Source organism: Medicago truncatula, chromosome 3 (assembly GCF_003473485.1).
Source record: "Medicago truncatula cultivar Jemalong A17 chromosome 3, MtrunA17r5.0-ANR, whole genome shotgun sequence".
NCBI classification, from domain to species: domain Eukaryota; kingdom Viridiplantae; phylum Streptophyta; class Magnoliopsida; order Fabales; family Fabaceae; genus Medicago; species Medicago truncatula.
In genome coordinates, this window is record NC_053044.1 from 26451287 (window position 1) to 26465237 (window position 13951).

At 31.6% G+C, this 13951-nt stretch overlaps 1 protein-coding gene across 1 annotated transcript; it reads left to right on the plus strand.

Annotated features, from left to right (window-relative positions):
• Positions 1-8310: 8310 nt before the first annotated feature.
• Positions 8311-13591, plus strand: LOC25489108 (uncharacterized). The gene is made up of 6 exons (XM_013604547.3): positions 8311-9453; positions 10022-10107; positions 10209-10331; positions 10445-11245; positions 12073-12289; positions 12618-13591. The coding sequence occupies exons 1-6, from the start codon at positions 9138-9140 to the stop codon at positions 13088-13090; spliced, it is 2016 nt and encodes a 671-aa protein (XP_013460001.2). The 5' UTR covers positions 8311-9137; the 3' UTR covers positions 13091-13591.
• The last annotated feature ends 360 nt before the right edge of the window (positions 13592-13951 follow it).

Below are 13951 nucleotides of genomic sequence, written 5' to 3' on the forward strand. Positions count from 1 at the left end.
TTATTATTGGGATAAAAACTGATTTAACCCTATAGATTATACCAAACTTTTCATTTATTTCATTAAGGTATTTGAATAAAATGAAATTAAAGAATCTACATCGTTATGTCTAACGTACGAAACATATTAAAATTTCATAATATGACAAATCAAAGTTCGAATCCCGTCTGGAAAATGTTCTATACACTTGTAATGAGATTACATCTAGTAGAAGAAACGTAATAGTCAATAGCATAGCTCAGTTGGCAGGGACATGCATTATTATATGTAGGGGTCGGAGTTCGAACTCCGGACATCCCACATATTCACGTTGAAAAAGGTGAATTCTAGTCATTAGACTTCTTGACAAAAAAAAAATATATATTACCTAGGAAAATTAGTGTGGAAAAAATGAAATCCTTCACAAATTTACTTCACTAATTTTAATTTTTTTAATAGTGTGTGAAGGAAAATAGGAAAAAGGGCCTCATGCCCTCTTTTGTAAAAAAAATAATTGGAAAATTAATTGTTGGTATGTCATAAAAAAAGTGGCATTGCGAATGTTAATGATACTAAAATAATTTGTTGATACAAAATTAACAACAAATTTTCACAACGATTTGAATGGTTAACACATTTTAAATATGTGGTTAATTGTATTAAGTAGATAGTTAATAAATATAATAATATATTGTAATTGTACCAAAAAAAATAATATATTGTAATTCATTAATCATTTAATAAACACGACTAACCATAATTTTGAACCTAATTGATTACGATTTACAAATCTTGTCCATTTTTTTTATCGGCTGTCTCTTCGGGGACATCTGATAAAATTTTATGAAATAACGAAAAAAAAAAACATGATTTCCGTGTGTTCAGATATACAAATTATCCATTTAACAAAAAAAGAAAAAATCTAGCTCGTACACCATTGGGTTTAAAATTTTACTCCTTCCGTTTCTAAATACATGTTGCAGTAAATCACTTTACACATGTCAATACTCAAGATTGGATGTGAAGGTGATGCTTAAAGCGATATCTTCGAAAAAAATTCTTGTTCATGCTCAATATCCTTATTCTTCTTAAATTCGTCCTCAGCACCATCAACAACTTGTCGTTGTTCCCCTATATCATTCTCAATCTTAGGTGCTTCATAGCTGATCTCTACAGTTTCGTCATTAATAATGCACACAATTGTGGCAATTTAAGGATTCACATTATAAGTTATATCATCATCTCATAGTTTTTATTTCAAGCATTGGTTCTGGCATATTGGGAACTTTATTTTGTGTACTAGGTAGCAGGGGACTCATTTTGTTGTGCCAGTACTATAAAGCATTCTTGAGCATGACCAGATATTTATTCCCTAAACAATGTGCATCAACTTAATCTTTCGATGAGGAAGACAAGAATCGATGTTGGGATGGAGGCTCGTGTAGTAAATCTTCGTAAGAGAGTGTAGATGATATCGAGAGTTGCTTGTCACTCATATTTCTCCGTTCCGTGGATGAGTGAGAAGAAGTGCCATCGTTTTGGTCATCTTTCTTACTCATATTCGTCATTCTGAGTTCAAGACCCAAGCAAAAATGAATAAACGATTTTTCTTCAAATAGGAATCATCAATAATCATGTAATGTATCTTGATTGTTCACTAAAGACAAAAGCGATGTAACTTTTCTTCAAATACAAGAACTAAAATAGTTTCAAACTCAGCATAAACTCAATTTTGATATAACCAATGATTTATGTAAGAGATAATTTAGGAAACAAATCAATCCTTGAGAACTTATAATCAAATGGATCTTCTGTTTCAGCTTATAACCAATGATTTATGTAATAGATACTTGTAGTCAAATCACAATCCATCCAAAACTACCCATACTTGTGAACTATATAAACGGTAATGTATGAATGGAGAATCAACGATTCTAACATAGCAATTTCTCAAGCTACATATTCGATAATTTATTCAAAAAAAAAAAAAAAACATAGCAATTTCTCAAGCTACATATTCGATAGAACAATGATAAATAAATTCAATAGTAATTAGAACAAGTATAAAATAAATAACAGACAGAAATTAACATATAAGTTCCAATCAATTGAGTCTAAATTTCAAAGCACCTGGTACCACATTGACATACTCATCTTAGAAACAAGGTGATATCAAACTCTCAACACAAACCTTAGAGGTTATTGAATCATAGACTTCATGCATCAAGGTTTCCTTAAAAGTACCTTTTTTAAAATCATAAATGATCAAATTTATTTCCCGCCGCGATAGCTATAATCCATTCGCACTTGGCCATCCTCATAAATCCATAGTGGCATTGCATATAGAGAATATAAAGTATTTTTCATGTTGGAAACACGAAACAATTTAGTCTAAAACTCTTCATTTCCATATTCTTTCATCAACCAAACAATAGAAAAGTCGTTAGTATACGCAGTGATACACAAACAATCCCTCAAGACACCCAAGTCCACACTATGCACATACTCCCCTCCATAATTAGGCTGCAAAAGTGTTCTATACTACTCAATCACCAAATCAAAAGAAACAACACTGTCTTTATTATCATCGTAACATGCAATCCAATTAAGAGAGCCACTCACAAAAATGAGTGAATCACAAACACATGGATGAGGTAACTCCCCATGAATCATTCTCCAAGAATTAGTACTCAAAGTATGAACCATTGCTTTAGCTTTGAAAACCGCATCATTAGGACAATCATAGCACAAAATAGAAACGACCTTGTAAACATCAATTACATGATGGGGATCATAGCCAAAACCATATTTAATAAAACCGTTTTGTTCTTGAATTTTAAAAAAGGCAATATTTTGAATTTTCTAATGGAAGGATTAAACAAAAGGACATGGCTTTGTTTATCAATAACGTTGGAATTCCATTGAAAGAGCCAACCATATCACTGTATATTGGGTCAAAAGGATAGTGCAGTTGGATGGGTTTAACTGTTGCAGAGTTAAAAATAGAGTGAAGCGGGTAAAAGATTAGCGTTAACTTATCATAATAATCAAAGTAGGTTAAGATGAGGTTGCTTCGGGTGGTTGATAAGCGAAGGTGTTTCTTAACGAAATAAGGATCAGAAATTAGGGTATTGAAGGACTTACTGAGGCATCGAAAGCTTGACAGGAAGCCGACATAGAATCTCTGACACCAGTTCCAATGGGAGATCGGGAAGAAGTGGGTCGGAAGAGATGAATAGAGAATGTAAGACTGATTTTAGGGTTCCGATCAATTTGGTGTTGGTGGTTATTTTATCCATCAATGAATGATAAATAGATATTGTGTCGGTTAGGTGGCTATCTGAGGCCATATACGATTTGACGATGAAATAGAACCTGATGGTTGAGCTGAATGATGGAAGAAGATAGTTTAAATAGAGCGGCTACTAACTGCTTCTTTCTTTTTGTTATGAGTTTTTGAAACCGGTTATCAGCTGTTTTTTTTTTTTTTTGTCAAGTAGCCTTGTATGAGCTCACGCCATTAAATTATGGAGAAGTGGAATGTCGGGGTTCGAACCCGAAACCCTACTTAGCTAACAAACCAAGAAAACCTTACTAAAATAGCTAAAATATAAAATTAAGTTTATTATTTTTTCCACCTATGCTTTACGGGTCCTATTATTTTTTTTAATTATCTTTTGCTAAGTAATTTTTTTTTTTAACAAGTCAAAATATAATAGATATTACTTGTTTCAAAAAAAAAAAGATATTATTACCGACGAAAAAACACTCTACATAGCACAAGATATACCAGAATAGAACACCGGAGTTGCAGTAGATTACATGTTAAAACTCATAAAGAAAAGAACAAAAGAGAAAGGGCTTTTGATATTCCAAATTATCCATACACTTGAGAACCATATTAGCAAAATAGAACATCGTAATTTAGAATCGCATGCTAAATGACCAAACTGAACAAAATGATCGGAGATACTCAAAGAGTGGATCGAATCAATCTAAAGCCACTGCCGAATCAAGTACTAAATAGCGCTAAAAAAGTTACACGCCAAAAAGAGATGGTTTCTCGTCTCTCAATCACCACTGCCACTCAATTAAAGTACCAAATAACAAATATAATTTGAACCATTGTTCGGCTTCTAAAATTCGAACGCAAACAATATATAATTCGAAATCAGAAACTCGCATCATTTCAACAATTTATATCATAGTTTTGAAAACCGGACCGGACCGGCCGGTTGAACCGGTCCGACATGAAATCAGCGCTGTGTGTTGAACCCGCGTCCCCCAGCTTGCAAGGCAATCACTTATCCACTGCAACATGAACCTCTTTTGTTTTAAAATTACTTCTTATTATTTATATATAATAACTGAACAGTTTTTTTTAAGGCAACGAAGTACACTCTATTTTTTTTAAGTAACCAAGCACACTCTTATCATTTAAATATTATTGTCTGACATCTCAAATATTTTAATAAACATTTTTTTTACAATATTTTTTTTGAAAGAATTTTTTTATTTTACTATATTTATTTGAATATGTATTACTCTCTTCGTCCATATATTTAAACACCCATTTGATTTTATTTTTGTCCTTAAATGTAAACTTTTTTTAAATTACAACACTCATTAATTATTTTAGTTTCTAAAGTGACCGAGTCACCGATTCAATCCGAGTTAATCCGGTTAAATAACTATATAAATTTATTCTAAGGACCGAGTTATCTAACCGAGTCATCCGAGTGGTTCCGATTCAGTCATGCGGTTCGACCAATGATTCAGTGGTTCGACCATTGACCCATTGACCCAATACCCCCGCCGAGTCGATGACCGAGCCGAATTTTAAAACTATGATTTATATTTTAACTTTGCCAAACTTCTCTCTCTCACCCCAAAATCTGAAAAACTAACATTGTTTGATTTTTTACTGTTTTTTGTTCAAAATCATCATATTTGAAGCATTTTTAATCAGCAAACACAAGGTAAGATCATTCCCTCGATTTCTCAATGTTTGCCTAACTAGATTGTTCCCAATTCATTGACCATTTTAACTTTAAAAAAAAAAAACTAACTTGTATTTTCACAGATAAAAATTGTTTGTTTAAAACCTCTCCAAAAAAAAATATGGTTTGTTTAAAAGAATATTATTGAAAGTTGTATTTTGCCTATTCTATCATTAGTATTTCATACGTTTTGTTTAAGTTTTGATGCTTTTGGTAAAATTTAACTTTTAATTAATATTATTGCCAGTTTGTTTAAAAAAAATATATTTTAATTATTTCAAAAACTTAATTTTGTTAAAAGTTACTTCTTAGTGAGAGAAAAAAAGAAAGTGATTTTTTAACTTGAATATGTAGCCACCTTAGGGGTGTCTAAATCCAAACACGAAAAAAAATTCAAATCGATCCAAAATCAAATTGTAAATCAATCAAGAAATATCAAAAATATATAAAAAAATTATATATTCTTATTTATTGGTTTAGAACTAGAATTAAATACTTTAGAGACAAAACTCTTGGATGAGGTATGAAAATGATGGTAGAAGACTCTTACTCGTTCCTTTTGTAAGTTGACAAAATAAACAGGTCATGGTTTATAAGGCAAGTTAAGATGAAGGATTTGCAAAATGCATTTTTCATTGTTTGTTATTATCTCTGCTCATAAATGTATTTAGTGAAGTTAGATTTGTTTTTCTATTTTCAAAAGCATGTGTTAATACAGTTGCATTAGACTAACCAGATTAGTCAAAAATTATGTGTCCATTAGGTATTTTTGGTTTTGCTTGCTGTTTTGTATTTAATATTTTTTGTTTTGCTAAAGTAAAAATGACTTAAATTTGTAAGAACACCACTTTCACTCAATCAAATTGGTAGAAAAACAAAATTGAAAACATAAAATGATAAAATTCAACATTGTTAAAATTAAAAAGGATGAATATGTGATCAAACTAATTAATTACATAAAATGACAAACTGAAAAATCAAAATATAGATTGAAGACGATATGTCAATTTGAATAAAATGAATGTTGCAACAATAACAGCGCACCAAAATGCCTGACAAAAAACGTTGCACCTAGACTATAAAATCATGGAATAACATGAAAGAAAAATAAGTTTTATGTGAAAATAACTTAGATATAAAAATATGTAAAAGAATGATTTGTGAATGTCTAAAATATAGCCCGAAATCACCATTTTATGTGGATAGTGAAAAAGGAAGAAAAGAATGAAGAGATAGTTGTGAGAGAGATGACTCCACTTATACAAATGTCATTTCAATTAGTATCAATAATATATTGACAACAATATATACTCGTAACAAAAAAAAAATAATGATTTTTTTGTTACCATGAAATTGGTATGAAATTTTTATTGTCGCACAACATAGAATGCCATTTTTTAATCTTCTCTGAGGAATTTGTGGGATATACAAGATGAGTTCTTTCCTTTTAATCGGATTTTAATTTTCATCAAAAAACTTATGAAGCACACGATCAGATACGCATGAGCTAGTAATTGAACCCCTAACTATATGTTTAAGGAATTTAAGTTCCTTGGATAAATTCCTTATTAGTAAATAATAATTACTTTTGTACGATAGATTGATGTCATAGATGAAAAATTATGATTTTTTACTTTAGACTAAATCCAAAATAAAACTTACAAAGATCAAAATCAACTATATTTTGAGATATATGAATTATATATTCAAATCAATTAGGTTTGTTTTACTTTTAATTTTATATTTACAATATTTGATTTTTGGATGAAATTAAGAGTCTGCTGTATATCACAACTTATTTTGTGAAAAAATCACTAAATTTTTAAAATAATAACTTTTAAAAAAATAATTTGTTTACTACAAATTTATTTAAAAACGAACAATTGAAAATAATTGAAAATTATTTTAAATGAGAACCTTTTTCAAATAGCGTAGTTTAAAAATAAATTCGAACCTAATTTTTTTAAGCGTAAAATAAGTATATATGGTTAAGTTAGAAGAAAAATGTACCATATACAAACATAGTTTTATTTATATTTCAACTACTAATTGGAAGGAAAAAAAACTACAAATTGGCTTTAACCAATTTTTAATTGGGTTTAACTCGGTTGTGCAAAATTTAGAACATATGTCTTTTTCTTTTATACGCATTATCAAGGATATTTTTGAGCTTGAAGTTTGCCTCAATCCTGATGAATTTTCTGACTAAGCTAAACATTTTTTATATAAAATAATTCAATAATTCTATTTTGACAATTTCTTAGTTGTTCAACACAACATACATATATATACATTTGAACTTTTAAATACATCACATTTTTCATATTTCTCGAGTCACAACAACAATTATAAAAATGTAGGCAAGAATTTAATTCAAGTGGTTAATAACCTTCATCAAATGACGAATTATTTAAGAGAAATTGAATTTGATTTTCAGATCAAACAATTCATCAAACTTTAGTTACACCTTGTTCGAACTTTGAATTATCAAATTCCTTTTTTCTAGAAACCGAAGAGTTAACACAAAAAGACAATTATAAATAATATACTTTTTAGGAAAAAAGCTTATAGCATTTTAGTTAAAATGTGTTCAATATAATGTGGTATTTCAACTAATATTTAAAAACTAACCGATAATATGATCGCATCAGCTAAGTTATAGACAACCTCATTTGTTTGTTTTCGAACAAACTCAACATTGGAGTTTTCATAAAATCTAACTAAAATAGCTTTATTGTTATCTATAACATATTAACATCCCTATACTTAGTTACATCATATTTTTAGGACAGGAATATTATCCACTACCTCTTAGAGTGTAACTGAAAGTCAACATGTGTTACATGCCTCAATTTTTTTTTTTTTTTTAAGAAGTTAAATTAGCCCATTTAAATTGACACTCGGAAAAATCGAACTTGAGACATCGAGAATGAGCACACTTTCAGATTCCAATATCACCAAACCAACCCAAATGGGTTCCTTTTAAATCTTAAAGTTGAACGCTTCTCCCATGTAAACGTCATAAATTGAAAATCAGCTTTTACCAAAAACAAATGCACATATATATATCATCTCTAAATACCTATCCCAACTTTATTGAGTTGAGTAAAAAAAAAATGCATCAATATTGCATTTGAATCTACTAGATTTGGTTCCACTTCACAATTCATGTTCTTATACAATATTAAATAAGATTGTCAATTTTTAATTCTTCAAAAAATATTTTTAAAAATAATATTTCTTTCAAAAAATAATTATTTCTAAAATATTATATTTATCAAAAATAAAAACATTACCCAAAATAATTTTATTCATAAACATGTCCCCACTTCTCCTCTCCTTGCCTTGTATTTCTAACACCAACTCCTCCTTCCTTCCCCCTACATTGGATGCACATCTGCTTCCCTCTGCAGCTCTCTCCATTTCTATGGCAATTTCAACCTATCCTCTTTCCTCTTCTTCTTCTTCATCTTCTCTAATCTTACACTGTCTTCCAACCTCTCATTCAACGCCCTCTTTCTCCATTCTTGCACTCTCAACACCACACACTTCACTCAAGATTTTGCTATAAAGTTTCAATCTTTTTGTTGTAAACTTTCTTTTTCTTTCTCATTTTGGACACCCTTTTGGCCATTTTGCTTGATTCTCACATCTTCAGCTCGCAAAACCTCTTCTTGGTGGGTTTTTTCAGCATCTAGATCAGTTTTTCAGAAGGGTTTTTCTCTGATCTGGTTGTAGACATAGGTTTTTGTAGCTTGGTCAATTCAGTAGATCTTCTATTTTTGCAGAAGATCCTGTCTTTTCCAAGGCTTGTGAGATTGAGAAAACAAAAGGGTCAATTTAGGTGATGTTTTTCTTTGATTGCCAAATCCCTTTTTAATATTTGAGATTTTTTATATTTTTTTGTTAGATTTCATTTGGAAAGACATGTATGTTTAAGTTCATGATTGTACTGTGGTTTTGAGGATTTTGGTTAGTTTTATGTTGTAAAACATCTTTGTATTTTCCTAGGTAGCTGTTCTTAGGTTTGATGTAACTAAGGTTTTTTAGAGGGTTAATTGTTTTTCCATGATGTTGGTATACTGCAAGGTTGTTACTTTGTGACAAATGAACTAAGGGTCTAGATTGGACCCTATACTACTTTTTGAAATCAAGTGTATGTCTAGTGTTGGTATTCTCTTTAAGATGTCGATAGACGATCCGTGTTTTGTGGAATGGAAAGAGCATTTTGTTTCACAAGAGCGTGGCCATCGTATAGTTCACTATTACCTAAAGGACTCTGCTGGGGAGTCCTTTCTTGCAGTTGTCGGCACTGAGAGGAGTGTTAGACACATGTGCTATGTTATTGCAGAGGAGTTCTTGGAAATTTGTGGAATGGAAATTCCACCTGGTTTCAAATGGAGATCTAGAAGAGAGGTGGTTGATTGGCTGACCTCGATGTTATCAAAGCAGCATCTGGAGGAAGATAGAAGTGGTAAGTCGATGTTTCTTATTTCTACTGATCGAATCAGTTGTCGCCATATATAATTATGTTGATCATTGTAGTGTTGTCAAGCGTGAAAAAGAACAGTTTATTCAAATTCTGCTACGCATCAGTGTTATAGTGCGCTGTAGCCTCTATTTGCCATCATTTTACACTAAATAGTGTATTGTGGAACAATGGTGATTTGTTCAAGTTTTGCGACGCTATAGCACTAAGGCGTAGCGCTATAGCACTTAGTGGGATAAGACTTGGTTTTTGTTGCTTGTTGTATAGAACTAAAGCGCCCCTATTGTTGCTATTTAACAACACTGGACCATTGTAGGTTGAACAATAATTTGTAAAATAATAATATAAGGATGTGATGGTTTTATCATAAAACTTTTATGTGATCCAATCGAATGATATAGACTTATGAACAACGATATCTGCTTTTGTCTGAAACAGCAGCAATATTGATGTGGTTCGATAAATATTTTTGTCATTATATGTAGTAGAAGAGAAGTACATAATACTTAATGTTTAAGTAAATTTATCATTTTTTTTGGATTTCAAATTACAGTATGGCCTGTTCATAATTTGGCACTAGCTCACAAGATCGCAAATGGCAGTGTCAAAGAAGTTAGTGCACAAATGGTGGATGACAAGGTATTTCCCTTTTTGTTTATTTTTCCTTATTCTCACTTTCTCTATTTCCATCTACTGTTTCTGATGAATGTTTTTAACGCATGCATACTCCTCTTTTTCAGGATATTCCAAAGAGTAACTCCAAATTATCCAATTCAGACATCGTTTGGTCAGGACTTGCGTGGACATGTGGCAAACAACTCAAACATTATCCTGCTTTTTGCAGAAATGGGATCCAAATTGGGGTAAGAAGCCCTTGAACTAAATATCAAGAGAATTTTAATTGTTTCGTTTTTAAAACAAACCTAATACTTATGTTGTTTTTTTAATCTCATGTTTACATTTTTCTGATACTCAGATTCAATCCTTTGTTTTTGTCATGGGCAATGGAGAGAACCATTATGTTGCTTATTTAGAGGATATGTATGAAGATAGGAGGGGACAGAAAAAGGTTAAAGTAAGGTGGTTTCACCACAATCAGGAAGTCAAAGGTGCAATTCCTGTACGAAATACTCACCCACGGGAGGTTTTCATCACATCATATTCTCAAGTCATCAGTGCAGAGTGTGTTGATGGACCTGCCGCAGTCTTAACTCGGGAACACTTCGAAAAATGCACACCTTATTTTTCCCCCTCTTCAACAGACAGAATACATTTGTGCTTTAGGCAATTAAAAGGCAACAAAGTCAAGCCCTTTGACTTAAGCAAACTGCGTGGCTACTACACTCAGCCAGCTCTTTCTTCCTTGCGCGTTGATACTATCCACAACACCGAGTCTCACAGCAACAGCCTCACAGGAGAAGATGAAGATTTGGATGTTGGTGATGATGCAAAGCGGGGAGCCAAGAGGAGTAGAAGTGTTACTAATGGTCGAGAAGGGGTTAGGAAGTTGATTAGGAGTAATCCAATGATGGGATACCAAACTTTCCAAGTTGTAAATTATGCAAGGCCGGATAGGAGATTGCTTTCTCTGAAAAAGGTTGATTGTAAGCCTTGGTTTAATCCCACATACAAGGTTGATGACAAGATAGAGGTACTCTCTCAAGATAGTGGTATCCGAGGCTGCTGGTTCAGGTGTACAATTGTACAGGTAGCTCGGAAACAATTGAAAGTCCAATATGATGATGTTCAAGATGAAGATGGAAGTGGAAATCTTGAGGTACAATCAAACTTTTGAGATATTCTAATTTCCTTTTTTGTCAGTACTTGAGCTATATTTCAAATTTGCATAAATAATGGGGGTTCCTATTTAAGGTTTTATCTTGATAGAAGGACGGTATAATGCTTTAAAAGCTTTTGCTATGACTGAATCTAGAGAAAAGCTGAATTCATTGATGGTCTATTTTAAGCAATCTTACTTTGCATTCACAGTTTGATTCCATGACACAATTTTTTGTCCACTTAGTCACGTGGCAGCAATTCCAATTGTTGTACTTTTACCAAGGCTTCTCTTATTTTAAGTAATAAATGTTATTTATTCACTGTTTTTTCTGTATGAAAGCATACACTATTCTAGTTTAAGCTTAATGTGGAATTTAGACATGCTGGACTAATCATTGTTAAAACATTCAACTGAAATATACTATTCTTGGTCTCTAATATTCTTTTAAATGACAAAGTTTTACTGCATAAAATCTTTTTGTTCGAACTAAATGGACTCTCATGTTGAAATACGCTTGATCATTTCTTTGAAATATTACTAGATATAAATAACAGTAGATTATTTAGGCCTGTCTTATACAGAGATTTCAGTTTCTTAGTGCAGTACAAGAGATTCATTTTTCAAATGTAGCTGGTAATGGCCGATAGCAACATGTGTCAGAATGGCGAGTAAAATATGATATGGTTTTTTCCTCTTAATGGAGTTAATATTCCCAATGTAAAACAAAATATTCAAAGAAATGATTGTATAGATTCCCTTAATGCATAACAATTACTCTGCTTCCTTTTGAATTCAATTTTTTAATCTTGATCTCTATTTTTTAGGAGTGGATCCCTGCTTTTAAGTTGGCCAAGCCTGATAAACTTGAGATGAGACAACCTGGACGATCGACCATCAGACCAGCTCCACCTCTTGAAGAACAAGAATTGATTGTCGAGGTTGGAACTGCCGTCGATGCATGGTGGAGTGATGGATGGTGGGAGGGGGTTATAACTACAATTGACAACTGTGGTGATGACAATGTTCAAGTTTACTTTCCTGGTAAGCTGTTAATTGTCACATGTTTCCCTATAATGCCCTGTTTGGATAAAAAGATTAATTAAGTTCTTATAGAGTAACACTTATCATATAATATGCATAAGCTAAATGAAGTCAAACTGTTTTTATATAAGATATAAGTTGTTTTCATAAGCTATCTTAGAAAGCTTATGGGATTATGCTGAAAATAGTTTATGGACGTGTCATATGCTCTCCTAAACAGTTTTACAAGTGCTTATGTCACTAGATAGTTTTGAATAAATCAATTCAAATAGACTCTAAATTTTGTCATCCTTCTCCAATTTGTAATAGAATTATTTTGTGGTATCAGGTGAAAGCTTGCAAATGACAGTACATAAGAAGGACTTAAGAATATCTAGAGATTGGTTAGGCGGCACGTGGGTCAATATAAAGGCAAAGCCTGATATAACCCCAACTATATTAACTTCTATTAGCTTTAACACAAACCTCACTTTGTCTCCATCTTTGGAAAAAGATGCAGACTCGGTTGGTTTTGCTAATTCATGTCATGAAGTTCCTGCTGAGAAGTCTAATAAACCTGATATTGTTGAAGAGAAACTTGTATGTTGTGGTGTTGCTGAAAATGGGGTTTGTGTCCAAGATGATAAACCTCCTTCAGAAAAAAGTACCCAAGTTGGTGATATTGAAGATGATGGTGGTAACAATGACAACGGTGAGAGTGGTGATAACAAGAATGTTAATAATGAGAATAGCGATGCAAAGGTGATTCGGACTTCGAGTGTTGAGTGTAAAAGTGTAGAACTAATGGAAGTTACTGTATAATCAATTTTTTTAAAGACCATTCATAAACATATGATGTTGCTGATCATAGTTTTGAATTGCGAACCGCGGCTGCAATATACAGTTTTAGAGATCTTTGAATGGCATCACTACGACCGTATTTTTTTGCATTTTACTGCAATATGAAGGTTCTCAGTGTAACCGCAACCTCAATTTGAAACGATGGTGCCGATTATAAAGCTTTGCCATCATCTCATGCTTTGTTGTAATCTGAGTTTCAATTTTAGTTTGATATAATGTATTGTATATAGTAGTTATAAGGGATATGAGGAAGTTGATTGATTTTAACTTGTTTAGTTGCCTTCAGAGATGTACAGTTTGAGTGTAATGTAGAAGTCTGTTTTTTTTTTTTTCTTTTTCTTTTTCTTTTTCCATTAAGTAGGTTGTGGTAGAAAGTAGATTTCTTTTGTATCAAACATGTATTGTTGAGTAATTTCATATTTGATAAGACTATGTTCATCTACAATACTACATATTTGAGTATCTTAAATGCACTATCTATGAATACTCTTTATTTTATTTTATTTTTTTCTTTTAAGAAATCCATGAATATGTTTTCCTTAATATTTTTTTTTATAATATGTGGTGATGCGTCTTTTATTTATGTTTTTACTATCGAAAAGATGGACACGTGAGTGCCCATGTGATTGTTTCTGCTTCTTTTATTGTTCTAACGTTTGAAAATTATGAATGATTTTTTTATGAAATTTTAATTTTGATTGAAAGTAAAAATATAAATATTTTTTTCTTTCAAATTATAAAGAAATCAAACTAACAAATCAATGATACCAAAAATATAACAAAAAAAATCTAAATTCTTATTTTTTGAATGATACTAACAAT